This window comes from Rhinolophus sinicus, chromosome 18, assembly GCF_057876585.1.
Source record: "Rhinolophus sinicus isolate RSI-liver-muscle chromosome 18, RSI-T2T, whole genome shotgun sequence".
NCBI classification, from domain to species: Eukaryota; Metazoa; Chordata; class Mammalia; order Chiroptera; family Rhinolophidae; genus Rhinolophus; species Rhinolophus sinicus.
In genome coordinates, this window is record NC_142518.1 from 16818447 (window position 1) to 16838864 (window position 20418).

The following is a 20418-nucleotide window of genomic DNA, read 5'->3' on the forward strand; positions in this document are numbered from 1 at the left end:
CATTTTTTGCATGTATCTGTCCAGTTTTCCCAGCACCATCTATTGAATAGACTGTCTTTACCCCATTGTATATTCTTGCTCCATTGTCATACATTACATGATCATATAGGTACAGACCATATAGGCATAGATTTATTTCTGGGCTCTCTATTCAGTTCCATTGATCTGTATGCCTGTTTTTATGCCAGGACTGTGCTGTTTTGATTACCACAGCCTTGTAGTATAGTTTGATATCATACAGCATGATACCGCCAATTTTGTTCTTCCTTCTGAAGATTTCTGTCGCTATTCGGGGTCTTTTGTGATTCCATATAAAATTTAAGATTATTTTTTCTCATTCTGTGAAGAATGCCATTGGTATTTTGATCGGGATTATACTGAATCTGTAGATTGCTTTGGGTAGTATGGCCATTTTAACAATGTTAATTCTTCCTGTCCACGAGCAAGTACTGTTCTTATTTTATAGATAGGAACACTGAGGCTTAGAATTGTAGTGACACTTGCCCACGTTCATGAAGCTTGTGGCTGCTCGAGTCAGGATTCAAACCCAAGTGTGCCTTCGGCACGTGACCTTGGTTTTACTGTTCTGCAGGACCGCTGTCTTGTATCTGAGTTCTGAAGTCCAAAAAGCTCTAAAAGTTGAAGTTTGTTTTTCGTACCTTTGGTGCTCATTGCGTGGCAAAACGTGATTCCACATGACTTGAGGCCGTGGTCTTTATGCTGCTTAGTGGAAATGCGCAGATTTCACTGCAGCTATGTTGTGTCTCTGTCATGACCGTATTACACAGTGGGTGCACGTCCTCCTTTTCACTTTACTGAAATCTGAAAACCTTTACATTCTGAAACCAGTTAGCCCTGTGGGTTTCCAGAATAGATGTGGGCCTGACCGACCCTTGCCACCTGGTACCTGCCAGCCCACTCTCACTTCTCATGGCCCTCCCTCTTCACCCCAGCCCTGTGCTTCTAATTTGCTGCTCCAAATATGCTGTGGACGTGGGCATTTAAGCACGTAAACTTTCTCTACCCCCAAAACTCAGCTAATGTTTTCAAATCCTGAGTTCGTACTGATACTCCCAGTTCCAGTTCAACAGCTCAAGGTTCGTCCTCTCCTTCCCCACCCCCTAACTTCCTTTCCTACTGGGAGAATGTCAACATTTCTTTTGCGCTTTAAAAAGAAATGTCCTTTCTATTTAATGAGGGTGCAAAGTATTTCTCCTGGTATGTGGAAACGTAGACGTTCATTTTAGCTTAGATAATAGGACTTTCATTTTATAATGAGATTCACTATGAGTTTATAAATATCAGCATTTAAAATTATTCACCTACAAAAATTGTATAAAGCATTTTAGGAATGATATATGTTATCTGAAGCAGTGCAACCAGAGTCATTTTAACGGTTACTCTTCTAAGGCCAAATGAATGTATATGGAGTAGGAGGTTGGAAGGTTATTGCTGAGAATTACACCCTTCTTCCTTTCTTGGAGTATTTCCCTTAAGGGAAAAGTGAAAGAGAGAATCGTTGATTAGTTAAAGATTTACTGAAGGCCCTCAGTATACTCACTTAGTATGAGGGAAGTAAGGGGTGGATTGTTGAAGACTAATCTTTTGTTGTAACATTTTTGAAAATGGAGAAGAGGGGTGAGGTGTCAATGGGGGGGGGGAAGAAAGGTTCTGCAGATGACTTTCAAAAGTGGGTTCTTTTATTTCTGGTCGTATTTGGTGGGGAGAGGGAAGGAATAAACCAGAACTTGGCTGGAAGTGTTACAAAATTGGATTTACTTCTGCATCTCTAATTTGCTGCCTTTATTGCATTTGGAAGAATGAGGAGACAATTGTTAGATGAGCTTCCGTCTTTCTGGGCCAGAGGTTGCCCATTTCCCAACAGCCTCTGGGGCATATGGAGCCCTAGGAAGGCCTATTGAGTATGAGGGAGTTGGGAGGGTCCCATGAGTATCCCAGAGCTCAGAAGAAGGACTAACGTTTATTGAACACTTACTCTGATTCAGGCTCTGCACATGTCATCACAGTCTTTACAAAAACTGAAGTTTCAGCCCCATTTTACAGATTAAGGCAGCTAAAACTCAGAGAGGTTAAGAAGTTTACTAACGATGTCCCACCCCCAAAGTAGAGGAGTTAGGGCTGGAGCACATTTCTGTCCCCAGAGCTCATGTCCTTTCTATCATGTCCTTCGTCCCCCAATCATTGTCCGGGTTACAGCAGGGCTGAAGGACTGGGGGCTGGGCCAGTCCTGGAAAACTACTCAGCTCACATGGCAGCCTGGGAAGGGGCTCAGGTTTCCTCCTTCAGGTGACAGGTACCTTTTCTCTCACTGTGTCCGTGTTATGTAAATTGTATGCACAACCAGCTCAGGGCAATCAACTGCAGATTCCCTGGCCTCTGTCTTTGTAGTCAGCAGTGTCTTACCCTGTCACGTGCCATGGTAGCCATTCTGCTTCTGAGCACACCTGTGAGCTGGTTTCTGTGGCATGTCCTGAGTTCCTATGTCTCGGTCAGAGGTAGGGTCTGGAGCTGTTTGCCTGAATGGCAGAGCTCTGGTCCCTTAAGAAACACATTTGAAGCAAATCTCAGTTCACAGTAGGTGAGTAGTTGTAGAGTGAATGGATCTATTGCCTTCTGGAAACCCCTCTGAACAGGAGTGGATTGACATGTTCTCCTACTTTTGTACTTGGCAGTTTTCCCACAGTGTTTATTTCAAAACAAATTCAGATTAGATCCCACGTCACTTTTATGTTGCTACCGGTAACACCGGGAATGTATTTGTGTTTTTTTTTTTAAAAAAAGCTGCTTTCAAGGTTGCCTCTTGGAATCCATGCCCTTTTTCTATTCTAATTATTTTCTTAAACTTGCTATTTCGGAGGATACAAATTTAACTAGAGGCTGCAGGATTATTTCATTTTCTCTTCCCAACCGGTAACTGTGCTACCATGGGAACATTTATTATTCCATCTGTTAGATTATAAATCATGGAACATCTTTCATCTCTTAATAGGGAGAGATAATGCGTGCGAGAAAACTTCATACATGTTTCTGCGAAAGGAGCTTCCTGTGAGACTGGCTAACACAATGAGAGAAGTTAACCTTCTGCCGGATAATTTGCTTAACCGCCCTTCTGTGGGGTTGGTTCAGAGTTGGTAAGTAAATAATGTGGCTTCAAGTGGGTGTTTCCATGATGCTATGAACATTTGGCATTGGGACCGGTTCCCTAAAAGTACACGTACTGCTTGTGTAGGAATGAGTCAGTCGGGATAGCCGGGTTTTCCAGGCAATTAAAAGTTGTTTTTTCTTTAATTGACAATTTAAATGAAACTCAGCTAATTTAATCTGACAATTAAAACGAAAATACTTCTAAATGGTAATAGACACTTCCTTGCCTTTTCAAATTTGATTTTTCTGGTTATGAAAGTGATTGCTGATTGAAAACAAATGGGAAAGTACAGACAAACAGAAAGGAACAGCAATGCAACGACCCACGTGAGCAGGTCTGCAGTCCTTTAGAGGGGAGATGCTGCTTCACTCAAGTCTCAGCCATGCTCCTTTTGTTTTTTTTAAAGAAGTTCCTCGGAGACAGTACTTCTTTTAGAACAATGAACTCCTTTAAAGGGACCTCAGACTGCAAAAACATCAGTGCTGCTGTGCTGCATTTGCCCTGTGAAAAGTATGAAAAATCTTAACAGTGTAACTTAAAGTTCAATCCGGTATAGCTCTGATACTTAAAGCATGTGTGATTTACTTGGGCAAGTTGCGTTTGTGAGTATACTACCTACTAGGTAAGCAGGGTGAGGTTGGTGAGTGGTAGGACGTGAGAGCAGGCGGTATATTTTCAGAAAGGGATTTGCGTATATTCGAGAAACATTTGCATGTCTCCTCTGTATTATAAAAAGCAAGGTAGAAGTCACTGGAGAAAGCTGGAGGAGTTTGGGAGGCTAGATGCGGAAAATGCTCTCAAGTCAGTACAGAGGAGGTGCTGTGGACTCCTGGGGGAGCGGTGCCAGCTGTGGCTTTGCACTGCCCCTCCGTGAGTGGGTGGAATTGACAGGGACAGGGAGAGCATTTTCGGGGCAGAGAGTGATGTGGACAGATACCAGGAGAATGAAACTATTAGCTTGCATTTTAGAGGGTTAGTGGAGGCCAGGCTGCTGAAAGAGAATGGCCATTCACTAGACATACCTCCATAATATTAATTATCGTACATTCTTAGGGCTGAGAATGAATCGTCTGAAACATTCTGTTGGGTGGTCTTACAGATACAGCGAGCAGTCCCTATTCCAGCAGCAGCTCCTCACGGTGGGAGGCACAGGGGCCCTGGAACCCAGGAGAGCCCAAGAGATGGTGACTGACTTCCATCTCAGAGTTGCTTTCTACCCTAAATCCATAGGTTGTTTCAGAAAGAGCAGCAAGAACTTGTTTGCGTGAGACTTCGTCTTGCTCCAAGGCCATCATTAGAGAGTTCCAGCAGAAAGTATATAAGCACTCTCGGGGGCCACTGGGGTAGGGATTCTAGGCAGGCTGGAGGACTTTCAAGTCCCCTGGTCTTGGTGGCAGTGACAGTGAAACATTTACTTTCACTTATGTAAAGTGACTTCAGGGGCTTCAAAGTGAGTTGCTGGCGAAGTATAAACTCAAATACTATGTCAGTTCTTTTTGTGTCTCCTCGCTATTCCTCTTTCATAGCTGTTCCAAACACATACATGTCTTTTCTCCCTTTTTTTTTAAACATTCAGTTTTGACATAAGGGTTCGCACAGCTAGCAGCAAGAATTCCCATATGCGTACCTTCACCCAGATTCACGAATTGGTAACATTTGTTCTGTCATTCTCACTCATACTCTCTCTGTGAGAATGTATATACATATATATATATATGATATTCCACACATACATATATGGCACACACATGTATAATACACGCACACGTTAATTTTTTCCTGAACCATTGGGTTAGTGGTAGACCTCATGCCCCTTTGCCCCCAAATACTTTAGTATGTATTTCCTTAGAACAACTCTTCGAAAACCACAGTATGATTGTCAAATTGGGGAATTTGACATTGATCCAGTAATATTTGCTAATATGTAGAACTTGTTCTCATTTCATTAATTATCCTAATAGTGCTTTTTTTTGGTAGCCCCTCCCCCCACATTTAGGAATCCAATTCAGGATCATGCGTTGTGCTTAGCTGTCATTTCCTTTCTCTCTTAAAAGCAACTCTTACACGTAACAGGCTGTAAACGCCACCTCAGTCAGAGCATGTTCTCCTTGTCCTCTTGACTTTCGGGCTAGGAAGCTTGGCATCATCTTTGCCTCCTCTCTGTTGATGACTTGGCTCTTTCAGTGAACTATCCCCTTTGGGAAGGACAGGATACCCGCCTAAAATGCTGGCATGTGGCAGGGCAGAGGGCATCACCACGCATGGCTGTTCTCCCAGGGTGGTTTGACCTGATGATTTTAACAATGTGTAATCCATAGCCTTATCTGCCCAGAGACTTGAAAAAAATATACCCAAAGACGATACTTCAGTATCATGCATTGTCACAAAGTTCAGTGAGGCTGAATGACAGAAAACATCATTTCTGTCTATGTATTTATGTGCTTAAGAGTCATTTTTAGTTACTTAAGTATGCTCATCCTCTATCCAAAGCTGGCTAGTAGGATTAGTGGTAATTAATTGTTAGACATAATTAGAATAAGGGATAATACTTTCAGGACGTGTTAAGACCCAAAGCAGAGATCACAGACCTCTGAGTAATTGGAATCTCTGAATCCCCACCAGATCGAGCAGGTCCTGTCTGGATGTAGCTGTCACAGTAAATCCCATTTTCCTGGCAGGTTTTCTAGATCTTTATGTTGGACACATCACTTCTTGTACTGGCCCTGATTGAGACATGCAGCTATTCTTAATTCCGAAGCTGTTTCTGAGGGCTTAAGGTTTAATTCTGAGAAGGAACCTTCTTTATTTCTAGTTTCTAAGTTCTTTGCATGCACCTCAATGTCACACACGTGCTTCTTATGATATATGTGCACTCTTTTGGGTAATCAAACTATAGACTTGGTGTATCAATTAGGATATGTTTGTAAGCAGCAGAAAATCTAACTAAACCTGGCTTAATAAATTGGCTTGCATAACTATAAGATCCAGCCATAGGATCAGCTTTTGGTATTGGTTTGATTCAGAGATTCTTGAGTTTATCAAAGCCCTGCTTTTCGTGGTGTCAGTTTCATCATCAGGCTGGATTTCCTCCTGGTGACAGAATAGCTGCAGCAGTTCCAGGCTTCCCATCCACATAGCACACAGTACAAACACAGAACAAATTGACTTCTCTCCCAAAGACTTCAGCAAGCCTTCTTGCTTAGCTTACTGGTCTGAGCTGAGGCAGTGTGCTCACGACTGAGCCGATCTCTGTGGTCAGCATTATGCACCGCAGTGACAGGCTTAGACCCGGACTGTCGGACTAATTAGGAATCAGTGACGAGAGAAATAGGATTACTCAGAGAAAAGTTGGGCCACCCAGGAGCTTTGCGTAGCATCGGCTTCCCCTGAAGCACTTGAGCTGCATGGGAGCGGGGGAAGAGATAGGAGGAGTACCCAAGTAAAAATTTGGGGTCCTCTGAGGAAGAGGGCAAAGAGGAATGGGTGTTGGGTAGGCAACTAACACGGTAACTCTTCTTTTTCAGGTATATGCAGAGCTTCCTTGAACTTCTGGAGTATGAAAATAAGAGCCCTGAGGATCAACAGGTCTTGGATAAGTAAGTATGGTACCCAACCTACCTGAAAGTGAAAAGATCTAGGTAAAAAATGTTTTGGTAAATGGAACTCACATCTTTAAGAACCAAGAAGTATAATTTGGACAAAAGCATTAGGTTTCTTAATGGGTAATGACTCAACATTGCATTTTTGTAAAAAAAAAAAAATTTGAGTTAAGAATTAAACATTGTGCAAAAGGAATACTGACACGTCAAATTATGCTTCATGATCTAATTCTTAATGCTTTTATACTTCTGGGGACTCACTATAAATATTGCAGTAAATGTTCCACCCAGTGGTCGTTTTGAGAATGCAGTGGCCTCTGTATATACATGAATTTATCTACTCAGTCCTTTACAATTTTAAAAAAAATTTTCAATGCATTATATTTGAGCTCGGAAAAACTATAATGGTTTTTTTTTTTTTTGAGAAACTGAAAAGAATATGCTTTTTATATAACAACCTGAATTCTATTGCTGCTGTTATGCCCAAAGACTGCTAAATTCTCATACAGATGGAAAATGTTTCTGCTTTTCATTTAACCAGAAAACACTAACCTTAGCTCTGAGCGTGTTTTTTCCCCCCCAAGAGAAATTAAGTATCCCCTTCACATTACTTTCTTCCTGTTTCGTGTACACATGAGTGAATGCATATGGCAAGCCTGTTGTGCTGAGGAATTTCTTTCTAAGTAGAAACCTGGTCCACACAATTGTTGAGACTGAACACCTGCCATATAGGTGTTCCATAAAAAGAACTAGAGAAACACCATGTTATACAAGACCTTGGCTTGAGACATTTAACCCAGCCCTCTCATTCCCAGATAAGGAAACTGAGGTCACAGGTGTGAGGTGACTTGCCCAAGATCCTAACATTAGTTAGTAGCAGAACTGGATCTGTAAATCATACTTTCTTTTCTTTTGTATGTTATTCTTTACAATGTACCGTACTGCCAGAACTGCTGGTTTGAGCCATGAGTAGCTAGCTCAAATTTAGTTGTAAATTAAAATACAAAGGGGAAAAAACTCCTGACCTGTTTTCTACTTTGTTTTGTGTAATGGATCTGTGAAGTGTGGAAGGGAGGCATTGGCTTAGAGCCCCAGATGCAGTGTTTTCCTTGCTATCAGCTCTTGCTGTCATTTAAGATATTAAAATTAGATGAATCAAATCCAGAAGCTTTGTTTTCTCAAAAGTCATTAGCCAGTAACAGTTTGTTTGGCTGAGATCCTAAAAATTAGGCCTGACAAATTTTAGGATATAGATTTGGGGAAGTAGATGATAATAAGTTTTTGCTGTGTAGTTCCCAGAGTCCTGTCTCAGTTTCTGGAACAGGTTGTCAGTCCGATGCAATTTATGGATGTGAGCCTGCTTTGTAAACTGCCAAATGCTGGATCCAGTGTGCACAAGATCATAATGATAATAGCTCTCGCTCAGTGAGTTTCGGTAACCTGCCCAGGTTCACGCAGCTAGCTAACATAGTTGGGATTTTAGAAGCCTGATGCTTATGGTAAAAGAAGGAGTGAACGGTGAGTGAGTCATTTGACTCATAGCAGTAGACTTTTCTGTTCAGTGAGAGGTTATATAGGAGTCATGGGCAGGGAAATCATTTATGTACAGTGAAAGTAGCTTGGAGGACAAGCATGTTTATATAATGATAACGTTTAGAAGAGCCCCAGGAGGTTGGGGAAGTATTCTGAAAATGGAGCCATTGAGGGAAGTCCTCCCTTCAGATAAGTTGAGGCACTTGTCAACTCTAATAAATTGTTTCACTTTAGTACTATTTAATTGATAAATACACTGGAAAGAGCATTATGTAAAAAACAAATTGTCCATCATAAAATTTCTTGTGAGTAATTATGACCAAAGTTCAGAGTTGATTTATTCATCTTTACTGTCTTTGTATGTATTTGTTACAGAAATACTTCATCATTGAGAAAAATAAGACTATTCAGACAAGTAAAAAGAAAGTCACTCCAAATTTCCACTGCACTGCCAGGGGACAACTGCTGCTCACATTTTTCTTCCATCCATACTTTTAACTAGGCACACATGCAGAGGGTGCCAAAAAAAATCTATACACATTTTAAGAAAGGAAAAAAACTGTATTCAAATTGTAATATTCAGTATATACCGATAACAAAAGATGAATACAAGTCATGCATATACAATTTTTGGCACCCCTGGTATTTCTGTAAGTATAAAATATTTTTTACAAGCATAACAGTGTTGACATTATAGATCTACACCATTATTAGTAGTTTTATAGTGGTCCATCTACAGATAAGTCATGGGATTCAACCTCCTATCATTGGGGTTTAGAATGGTTTGTAATATTCTTGCGACTATGAACAGTGCTCTAAAGAACAGCTCTTAAATACAGTTGTTGCCCTTGTCGCATTATTTTCCTGGGATCAGTTCCTGGGAGTAGAATGACATTCTTTGGGCTTTTGATATATGTTGTTAAATTGCCCCACGAAACGCATGAGTTATGCTTCCACACTCTAGGTGACCCTGGTCATTCTTCAGTCTGATAAGTGGAGAATAGGATTGCATTGGTTTAGTTTGTTTTTCTTTTATTATTTGTGAAGGTGAAGTTTTTGGCATTTGCGTTTCCTCTGGTAAATTTCCCATTGACACCAGATCCCTTGCCTAGTTTTCTGTTAGGGTGCTCATCTTGTCCTTTATTAAGGAGAGTAACTTTTGCAAATATATTTTTCCCAGTTTTCACTTTGTTTTTTGACTTTATAATGTATGTCCCTATAGAATTGCTGAAATTCTACACAGTTGTGTCGTTTGTTTCTTCATGGTTTCTGCCTTTGGTGTTAAGCTTAGGACAGACAGCCTTCCTTACTCCAAGGTTATATATTTACTCACCTGATTTTCTTTTATCTTTTCTGTGATTTAACCTTTTAAATCTAAATCTTTTAACCCACTTTTTGGCTTACGGCTTGAAATTGCGATGTGACTTAAATTGTTAGCCAGCTGTCCCAACTAATTTGATTGTTTCCCTACTGACTTGCAGTGTCACTCTGTCAGTATGCTACATTTTTATATACACATACTTAACGTTGGGCCTGGTTCCGAGCTTTTTGTTTGGTTCCATTGCCTTGTCTTTTTCTTCTTAGTTACTATTCTTAATATATGTATTTTCCCTCTGCATCTTTATAAAATATACCATAATACTTGAGGAGGTTTGTTTTAATTGTCTTTGTTCTATCTACATTTTATCAGTACGTTTTACTGCTGTGAGAAATTTATCTCAAAATTGTAATCTTCAAAAGTTTGACATTATTTATTCATGGAAGCAGTTGCTTTGAGACTCCCTAATGAATCCTTGGAAATTTTGTTTGGATTGTCCTCATGTTGTCAGAAGACATAATAATGTTCTGCAGTTAAATGTAATCACTCATCCAAAAAGTCAGTGGATTCCTTAAAAGGTATTTGAGCATTTTTTTCCCACTAGAACCTTTTACTTTTTGTATCTCTGAAAGAAGAATTTCCGTAGAAAGTTTCAAGCAAAAAGTTAGGTAACACTTTAGTTTCCCATGAGTTCTTCCTTGTAACCTGTAATGATAATGATGTCTCTACCTATAAAAATATTGGCAGACCAGAGATGGAGCTGGGAAGTTTGTGCTTCAGCCATGCGATACAAAGACTGACCACTTCTGTTTTCCTCCCACACAGTTTTCTGCAAGTTCTGATTAAAGTCAGAAATAGACACAATGATGTAGTTCCTACAATGGCACAAGGAGTGATTGAATACAAGGAGAAGTTTGGGTTCGATCCGTTCATTAGCAGTAACATCCAGTATTTTCTGGATCGGTTTTATACCAACCGCATCTCCTTCCGCATGCTTATTAACCAGCACAGTAAGTTGGGGTTTTGCTCCAGTTTTGAAATGGTAACTGGGGTGATTTCTCTCAAATGTTTTTTTCTGTTGCTTCACTTTTAATTTACAGACCTGCATTTTTGTCTAGTTCAGTTTTTTCCTAAGTAAATCCTAGCTATTAAAGAACTATTCATTAGTATTCTTTGTTAAATCCTTGAAAGGCTTTTCTAATATTCATATTGGAGACGGGACCACTGCCTGCCTTTTAAGCCTCTGCTGTTACATTCCTGGTGGCGGGGAGGGTCCAGCTTTAATGGCAGCTGGGCAGTCATCTCTGCATACTTTCATGTGTCTCAGAGAGTGTTCTGTTCTTTCTCTACGATGTTAGGTATTTTCCCTTTTGGTTTTAAAAACATTGGTGCTGGGAATATTGAATTGGCAGACTGACAATATGAGTAATTAATCTTTTATTTCACAGTGATCAGTGAAATCAGATTAAATGAATTGTCAAACCATAATCTCGTCTTGAGAGTTTTAGTTCACTCTCCAGGCTGATAAGCAGATAAGAAAAAAATAACTAAAATTCTCTCCACAAAAAACTTTTTGGCTAATTTTCAGCATTGTCTCTTTGCCCAATTTCATCATTCTTATGAAAAAGCATCCACATGTCTAGAATCTAAATCATCCTCTTTGGGGAATCACAAAATGGACGCTGCATCTTTATTTTACTAATTTTATTTGGAAAAATGAATGTTATACAACTATTAAATGTGAGTTGGTCCTAAATGTATATCTTTTTAAAAATAGAAATGTATGACAATTTATAGGAAATTTGAAGGAAAAAACACACACCTAAATGCTATTTAACTAAACTACTTAGATAACTACAATTTCTTTCTGACCCAAATATATGTGTCTATGTATCTGTGTACATGTTTCGAGGTCATTGACTAAGCTTGTACACTTCTGTTTTTTCTCTCAATCAGTTGGAACTTTATGTGTTGATTAGCCTAATGCCCACATTTGTCATTTTTTTATAACTTAAAATCTCCCCTATTTTATTTAAGCATTCTCTTTTTGTGGAATCCAAATTATTCCCAATTTTTGTTTGATTTTAAAGTAAGTATACTAGTGAATAAATTAATAAGTAAATACATAAACAAAATTTCAATTCAGATTACTTTTTTCTTTGGGGTTCCTTTTCGCTTTTATTCAGAAGTAAAATTTTGCTAATCTTGTTGTTATGAAAGTATTTGCATGTACTTTTTAAAAAACTTGAACAAATACTGTTTGTGTATACAGTATTGGAAAATAATCTCCATGGCGGAGTGAAATGTTCACAGTGAAGACACTTTGCAAGCCTGGCCTAATGGTGTAGACTGTGTTTTCTAAATATTTAGTGATTGTTGGAATAAATGTCTGCAGTAGTACTGAGAAGGTGGGTAAACTTGGCTAAGGACGAAAGGAATTTTTTCATCTATGTCACAATGGGTCGGGAAGGAAGGGTTGGACATCTGGTGTGTGTCACTGCTTTAGGACCTGCTAACTGCTACTGGCATATCTTAAAGCATGTCCTTCCTCCTTCGTTGTCCCATAGTTGATCACCCATCATTGTATATATTCTATTACTTTAAGTCACTGTGGATGCTAAAATGATTCTTGCAAATAACAGAATCCTTTCAAAACTTATAAACCTCAGTATTTCTCTGCTTGGCCATCCCGGCCTGCTTTGTTTGTAATCTCTCCCTTCCCTTTTGTGTTTGTTTAGCGCTTCTGTTTGGTGATGACACCAATCCTGCTCATCCTAAACACATCGGAAGTATCGATCCCACCTGCAACGTGGCTGATGTAGTGAAAGGTAAGGAGACCGCTGTAGTGTGAGTGGTTATAGTTCAAATAGGATTGAGGTGTAATTGAGGCAGCCTGGCCATAGGGTGATGTTGCTAAGTTGTTTGCTGAGTCATCAGGCCACTCTGGGCCCAAGCCACTTGATGCGAATATGTATCGGTCTTTCTAGGCAGTTCAGGAAAAGATTCGTAATGCTCAAAATAGGAGTTTCTGCTTCATTAACTAGGCTTTTACTTGTAGTTCTAGCTTAAACCATACACATTTGTCAGCTTAAATAAATAGATTCTAAGTTTTGATTGCCACCATTATCTGAACATTTCAGAGAATGCAAATCCTTGTTAGAAGATTGGGGTGAATTCGTGTTTTATAAAATGTAAACATCTTTCTGATGTGCACCCCAGGTTTTAGAGTCTACATGGCACCTGGGCTTCATGTGGTCACTGCACATTGAACTAGATACTGTCCCAGTAGCCTTGGGGTAGATCAGAGCCCCTAGATCCATAAGTCCCTAGTGCCCGGGGAATTCCAATCTGAATGGCAGTTTCCTCATTATTAATTTAAGAGAGATGCTGGTGCCAGAAAGCCTTCCTGGTCACAAGTCATCCACCAGGTTTCCAGACCTTTTCAGTTTTCTTCAGTATTAAGGTCACTCTATGGAGCCTCCGATTCCCAAAAGGTCCCTTCCCAGGGTTATATCTCCTACTGTGGCTCTCCTCTCCCTCCTGTAAACACACACTTAAAAGTACTCAGGACCACAGCTCTCCTGGTCTTCATCAAGGGTCTTTGTTGCTCAGACATTTTCTGAACTGTGGAACTAAGTGAGAAGGAAGCAGAAGAGGGCCTAGTCTCTGTGGCAAAGCTCTCAAGCCCACCTTAAGCAGATTGACCTTTGCTGCTGGAGGTAGAGGTCTAAAGGGTGCGCAGCCTCCCCAGGAGGGGAACAGACCACACCTTCAGCAGCCATCGCTAAGGAAAACCTGTGCTATTTGTTGACCCTGGGCATTCTTACACCTGGGGAGGAGGACCCAGGCCTGCAGGCCTTACTTCAGCCTAGGATTGTCGAGCTGTTCTGGCCTCTATTTAGTTGGGAAACATTTACTCAAATTATTGCAGTTATAAGGTGAATAGGTCTAGCCTCAGTTTCCTAAGAATGCTATAGGTTGCTCTCTCACAAGATAACCTTGAGTTTGATCATGACCTCTGCAGGCCCCCAGTGGGGGAGGGGGACAGGATCAGTCCTGTCATAGATTGTATGTTCATTAGCCCCTAGCCCAGTAGATTTTATGAATCAGAAAGCCAGGTTCAGATAGTTGGCTGCCTTTAGAGAATGCAGCCAACTGTTGCACATTCGCAATGCAAAAGTGCATTATTATATACTCATGTGTGCCTTTTCTCTTGAATGTAAACAATTTGAGGTCAGGGTTTATGTCTTACACTTGTTTTGTAATTCACATAGAACTTAGTATATGCCTGTTAGTTGGTCAGTAAATATTCCTTGGTTTGACAGATTTGAAACCTTTTGATAATTTACTTTTTTAAAAACAGCTTTGATGAGGTACTATACAAGTCACCCATGTAAAGTGTACATACAAGTCAGTGGTTTTCAGTGTGTCCACAGAGTTTTGCATCTATCACCACAATCAAATTTACATTTTCATCGCCCCAGAAAGAAACTCCCTAACCATTAGCAGTCATTCTCCCCTCCCCAGCCCTAGGCAACCACACATCTACTTTGTCTCTAGAGATTTGCTGTTCTGGATGTTTCATATAAATGGAATCCTGTAATATGTGGCCCTTGGTGTCTGGCTACTGTGACTTAGCATAATGTTTACAAGGGTCATCCATGTTGTTGCATGTGTCAGTACTTCATTCCTTTTTTATAGCTGAGTAATAATTCATTGTATGGACACACCGCATTTTGTTTATGCATCAGCTGATGGACACTTGAATTAGCTGGGTGACCTTGGGCATGTTATGTAACCTCTTTGGGCCTCAGTGTCTTCATCTATGCTGTGGTGCTATTGGTAATTCACCTGTACGATAGGGTGAAATGCGTTCATATATGCAGAGCCCCCAAAGCAGTGCTAGCACCCCGTCAGGGATATAGACAAGTTTGCTAGCAGTAGTTCTTGGCAATAGTGCAAACCGTGTGGCTTCTCCTTTATGCCACTGGTTATATAGTAAGTTGGTGCCTTTACTTTTATTTCTGGCATAAATTATAAAATATTTTTAAAAGTCATTTAGGACATTTATAAGGCAATTAGGTATTTAACATTCAAGAAATATTGCTAATTTTTTGTGTGTGATATTAATATTGTGGTTATTTTTTTTTAAAGGAGTCCCAGCTTCGAGAGAGGTATTTTGAAATATTACGCATGATATAAAATGACATGTGGGATTTACTTCAAATTATACGGAGAGAGGGCAATGAAACAGATCAGGCATGTGTTGAAAACTCTTGAAGCTAGTAATGGGTACACGAGGATTCATTGTACTATACTCTGTCCTTTTGCATATGTTTGGATTTTTTTCATAATAAATTGAAAAAACATTTATTTTTATCACCCTGTTTCTTCACAAATAGTCTTTCATTAATTTTTAGAGAGTCTTTAACCACCAACCAGGACTAGATAAGTGACAGAGTTCCAGGCAACTGTGAGCCCTTCGGTAGAGCAGAAGGATGAGCAGAGCTAAAGTGAGTCAGAAGCCTTGTGGGAGGGTGTGAGAGGACGCTGTTTGGACTTCACTCTTAAGGCGAAAAGAATCTGCTTTTGCAGCACTGTCTGTAGCGCTCTTATTGGGCTTAATTACCTACTACCTGGTCTTGATCTCTAACTGGGATGTAAAGTTCTAAAGGTCTGCAATTACTCTCATCCACTTTTGCTTCACTCTTCGGGACAGAAGTTTTGTACCAAAAACTAGCTGAAGCTCATGTGCAAACGAGTTTAGTCAATACTTGAAAGAAAAGAAGTGTATGCCCACAGTCTGCTCCACAGCCGCCGCTTTCTTTGTCCTTTGTAGTCACGATTTCCACCGCGGGCCAGATCCCCTCCTTTCTCCTCCCTCCCTGTGTTCACTCTTAGCTTCTTCACTCTTTCTCCTGCCCTTTTTGCCTTTTCTCCCAGTGAGAACACTGTGGCACTGCGAACAAAGGTTACTGCATCCTCTCATTTATTCATTCCTGCCACTTACTTAGCACAACTTAAAGCCTGGATTCCCGGTGAGGCTGTGTCCAACAAAAATCACCCGCAGTCCCCTCTGCCACTCGGAATGCCACTTTCCCCAGCACACGTGCACGCACACTCCTACCCCCACACTCAGAGCATCAGGAAGAAGGACTGGCGTGCTCCGCATTCCGCACTGCATCTTTAAAACCACATTTTTCACTTCTTCATAGCCTCTAACCTTAAGGAAAACAACAGTGGAGGGTGGTTTTAGATTTAAAAAGTGCGTAAACACATAAAAGCAACATCCATAAAATCAACTCTTTTCTGTTCCCTTCATAAATCATACCCACTGACACCCACAGCACACTAAGTACACTTGGATCACACTTACTTTCTAGAATGTCGTGCTGCTCCCATCTGGTGAGGTGTGTGTTTACTGAGGGTCAGTTATTTGTCCTCAATCCATTGGTGTCAGTTACACCACCTGTCGTGACTACATCATTTATTATTATGTTGTGTAAACTGAAGAAACGTGAGTACAAAAAAAGATCCTTACTTCTATTAAAATCAAGTTGAATGCTTTGGAAAGACCTGATAAAGAAGAGTGTCTTAAAAATGTAATGAAATGACTGTGAACAAGGTAACTATTAGGTTACAGGGCAGCATTGAGTAAAAATCAGAAGAAGTCTGCACTCAGATTGCTTCATAATTATCGTTCAGTTCATTATACTTATATTCATAGATGTATGTGGCAGTGTTTATCTAAGAAAGATGACCTGGGACCCCAGACCCATCGATATTCAAAGAAGAGGCTTTGGCCTTATATAAAAACGTTGGTAAGGAAGTAAATTTGTATATTCACATGTGCATTTTACGATAGTTAGGTTTACGATATTTTATGATTTCCCACTCTATGCAACATTTTTGTCAATCATCCAGCTCCTGTTCCCACTTGGGTCAGTTAAGTGGACTAATCCTACATTACCAAAATTATAAAAAGTGCTCATTGAAGGAAATTTCGAAAATGTGGTAAAAGAGAGAAGGGAATAAGAATGACCTGTTTTCATAACCCAGTGAGAACATTGTTTTATACATTTGAATTCATGCCAAATTTATAGATTAGTATGCAACTGAGAATAATCTTTGTCTCTGTGAAATCCATAGTCTTTGTGTATTTCCCCCTGTCCAGCACTAATGCCCATCACACATGACCTTCCTGGGTGAATTCAGTACTTGATAGTTGTGGCCTCTATTCTGCTCTCTCTCTATCAGTATTGCTAGAGTCCTTTCTATGTTTCATCTGCTGTACTCATCATCTCTAGAGTCAAATGGTTTTTCCAGCCAGGTGTATATAGTCTTTATTCCTCATTAGGGCTTTAAGTCAGTTACCTTTTCTACCATGGTAAAATGGGCTGGGCCACCTAGCCGGAAACCTGAAGGTCTCTTTTCTCCCTATAGACTAAAGCAAATCTTAACAGTCAGCTTTCTTTTCTTTTTTTTAAAATTTATTGGGGTGACAATTGTTAGTAAAATTACATAGATTTCAAGTATACAATTCTGTATTACATCATCTATAAATCCCATTGTGTGTTCACCACCCAGAGTCAGTTCTCCTTCCATCACCATATATTTGATCCCCCTTACCCTCATCTCCCACCCCCTCCCCCTTACCCTCTGGTAACCACTAAACTGTTGTCTGTGTCTATGAGTTTTTGTTTCTCATTTGTTTGTCTAGTTCTTTTGTTGTTTTTGGTTTATATACCACATATCAGTGAAATCATATGATTCTCTGCTTTTTCTGTCTGACTTATTTCGCTCAGCATTATACTCTCAAGATCCATCCATGTTGTCACAGATGGTCCTGTTTCATCTTTTCTTACCACTGAATAGTATTCCATTGTGTACATATACCACAACTTCTTTATCCATTCATCTATCGAAGGACATTTTGATTGTTTCCATGTCTTGGCCACCGTAAAAAAAGCTGCAATGACCATTGGAGCACACGTGTCTTTATGGATAAATGTTTTCAGATTTTTTGGGTAGATATCCAGGAGAGGGATTGCTGGGTTATATGGTAATTCTATTCATAATTTTTTGAGGACCCTCCACGCTGCCTTCCATAGCGGCTGCACCAGTCTGCATTCCCACCAACAGTGTATGAGGGTTCCTTTTTCTCCACAGCCTCTCCAACATTTGTTACTATTTGTCTTGTTGATGATAGCCATTCTGACTGAGCAGTCAGCTTTCTGTTTCATTCCCCATGGGTCCTACTCTTCATTCTCTGCGTGTCAGAATACCCGAGCAGATGTTCTTTCTGGCTCAAAATAAGACAGGACAAACAAGGCAGAGAGCCCCAATAGTCAAAAGGCCTGGAAGTCTTCTTTCTCTGCGTCTTCTAGCAAAAAGGCACTGGGTCTCCACCCCCAAGGGCTGTATGTAGCAGCAACACTCAGAAGGTCTCAGGGCCCAGGCCTCACCAGCTCTTCTTCCCAATACCCCTAAGTGCTGTCAAGGAGAGAAAGAAACACATGTCAGTTTCCTTTGCCTCTTAGCAAAGTTTTAACCACTCCCTTCCTCTTTTTAGAGCAGTTGATATTTCTTCACTGGCTTTTTACTTTCTCCTCGTATCCTCTGAGATTTAATCTTCTAACTTGGCATTTTGCTCTCTAATAATTTTTCCTTTTGTTTTAGGAAGCTTGATGTGGAGGGAGTTGAGTTTCTGGGTTTTAATGACAGCTCTATTGACTTTCTCAGCTGTGAAGATCTGCATGGTTTAAGCGTAGTCACATGTCCAGCCCAGATGTCTCGTGTGTTGCGCGCACGCATGTGTGCACGCACGCTTGCTTATGCATGCATGCATGAGTGTGCTTGCCTATATATGCGTTCACATGTGTGTTTTACAGCCTTAGGAAGCCTTAATGAATTAACAATGATTCCATACTTAGATCTCTTGAGACAGACTATAGAAAACTTTTATGTAGAAGGGTAGGGGCAATATTTTTATTTTTGACTAGACAGTTGTATAAATGTGTAAAAGTGGGGTGCATCTTGCATAACATTAATTGAATGTACCAAACACTGAAGCATGCCTCCTTGCTGCTTATTTAGCACATTAATATCTACCTTTACACATCTGCAAATTACAGACTCGTGGTGGTGAATGCTAGAATTACTGTTGTAAAGTAGTTTCTTTTATCCTCTGGAACGAGCCTTCCATTGTGACCCTTTCCCTCCTTTCTTTGTAAGAATCCAGAAAATAAAATGGGAAATCCTGTGGTAAGATCATTTTTAAGGTACCAACTTAAATACGTGGTACAAAAGTCAGCTCTCACAGCAATGTTAGCTTGCCTGTGTTGTTCCCAGATGCTATTATTGCTTAGCGTAATAACATATAAATGGTATCCTGAGAGTATGTCATTATTTTGGTTCAGAAATAATGTCTTGTGTTCTCACTTAGGGCTCTTCAGGTTGCAAGTAACAGACCCACGTGCTAGCTCAGAAACAGATTTATTGCAAGAACCATGCAGGTCCCTTGTCTGTAGACTGTTGGACTCGTTTTGGACAATACCACTCCAGGCCTTCTAGATCATCATCACTCTCAGTGTATCCTTTCGTCTTTTGCCTGCCTGAGTGTCTCCATCCTCAATTCTCAAAAGAGGAATTTAATGGGCTCAGCCTATCTTTTTGTCCATGACCACATGTTTTAGGATTCTGGTCAGTCTGTAGATTGGTTACCCTTACATTAGATGTTTTGTTGCCCTCTTTTCCAGTTGCTCATGGTTTGGTGGTGGGAGAAGGTCCAGTACTTTAAAAAAAAAAAAAAAGCCCTGCTGGTTCCCATTCGGGATGGGTTTCAGATAGAAGGGTGATGATAGACATTCGTTATTAGCGTTGCTTTGTAACTTGAAAAGGTTCTGAAAAGCAATGTGTCTGTGACTTTGTAATGCGTTATAGTCATTTATGTTACCTTGTTCTGGCAGTGACTTCTTAAACTTGAGCTTTATGGTTTTCTAGACCATATGGTCTTTATGGGTATCCTAGACCTAAGTTAAGTTAGGGACCTTGGTACCTTCACGTTTGTTTTTTCAGTACTCACTCAAATTCATCCTCATCCAGCCTCTTAAAAGATATTTGTAAACAAACAGTTGTGTGTATTCATGATAGAGACTAATATTTGATAGCAGAGTTCTGTGGTGAGTTTTAAGTAGGAACATCTAATTTTCAAAAACCTAATAAAATTACCTCCATTCTCTACATTTTCCTGTGTGCTTTTTCTTAAAATTAATTCCTGACTGGGTTGGATCTGTTGAGCTAGTTGCTGTGTGAGCCTTTACCCTACTCTTTATGGCTCGCCTTTTAAATACAAAATAATTAGTCTTGAGTGTTTACAGGTGAGGTATTCTCGCCTGGGGAAGCATATATATGTGCCACACCCACAATTTTACTAGTTACTTTATGATCATGCCTTATTATCCTTGAAAACAGATTTCTTGAAACAATTAATAGCACTTAGGTTTAGTGGCAGTAATAATCATTTCCTAATACTTCCTTTTAAAGATTGATGGTAAACAGTGGCTCAGTTATATTGCAGATAAAAGTAATTAGGTAAATCATCATACTTAAAAATTGTGATTTCTAATTAAACAGAAAAGTCTTACTAGAAAGCTTGTTAAAGGTGGAATTTGCATTTTACTCTGGAATAGAGGCAATGAAATTATAAGCCAGTGGTTGAATTTTGGTTGTTAATGTTGGTGATATTTTAAAGCTTTTTAGTTTTTATGTTACATCACTTAAATGGAAGTGTCCTGTTTGAG

The 20418-nt window shown here is 39.9% G+C and overlaps 1 protein-coding gene across 2 annotated transcripts in view; it reads left to right on the forward strand.

Annotated features, from left to right (window-relative positions):
- Nucleotides 1–20418, forward strand: part of PDK3 (pyruvate dehydrogenase kinase 3) — a 61638-nt gene that overhangs the window by 19821 nt on the left and 21399 nt on the right. For both annotated transcript variants that reach the window (XM_019757052.3, XM_019757053.3), the window contains exons 2-5: nucleotides 3011–3152; nucleotides 6691–6762; nucleotides 10442–10626; nucleotides 12355–12444. In XM_019757052.3, the coding sequence (XP_019612611.1) occupies nucleotides 3011–3152; nucleotides 6691–6762; nucleotides 10442–10626; nucleotides 12355–12444 (489 nt within the window). The remainder of the gene's footprint in view (nucleotides 1–3010; nucleotides 3153–6690; nucleotides 6763–10441; nucleotides 10627–12354; nucleotides 12445–20418) is intronic.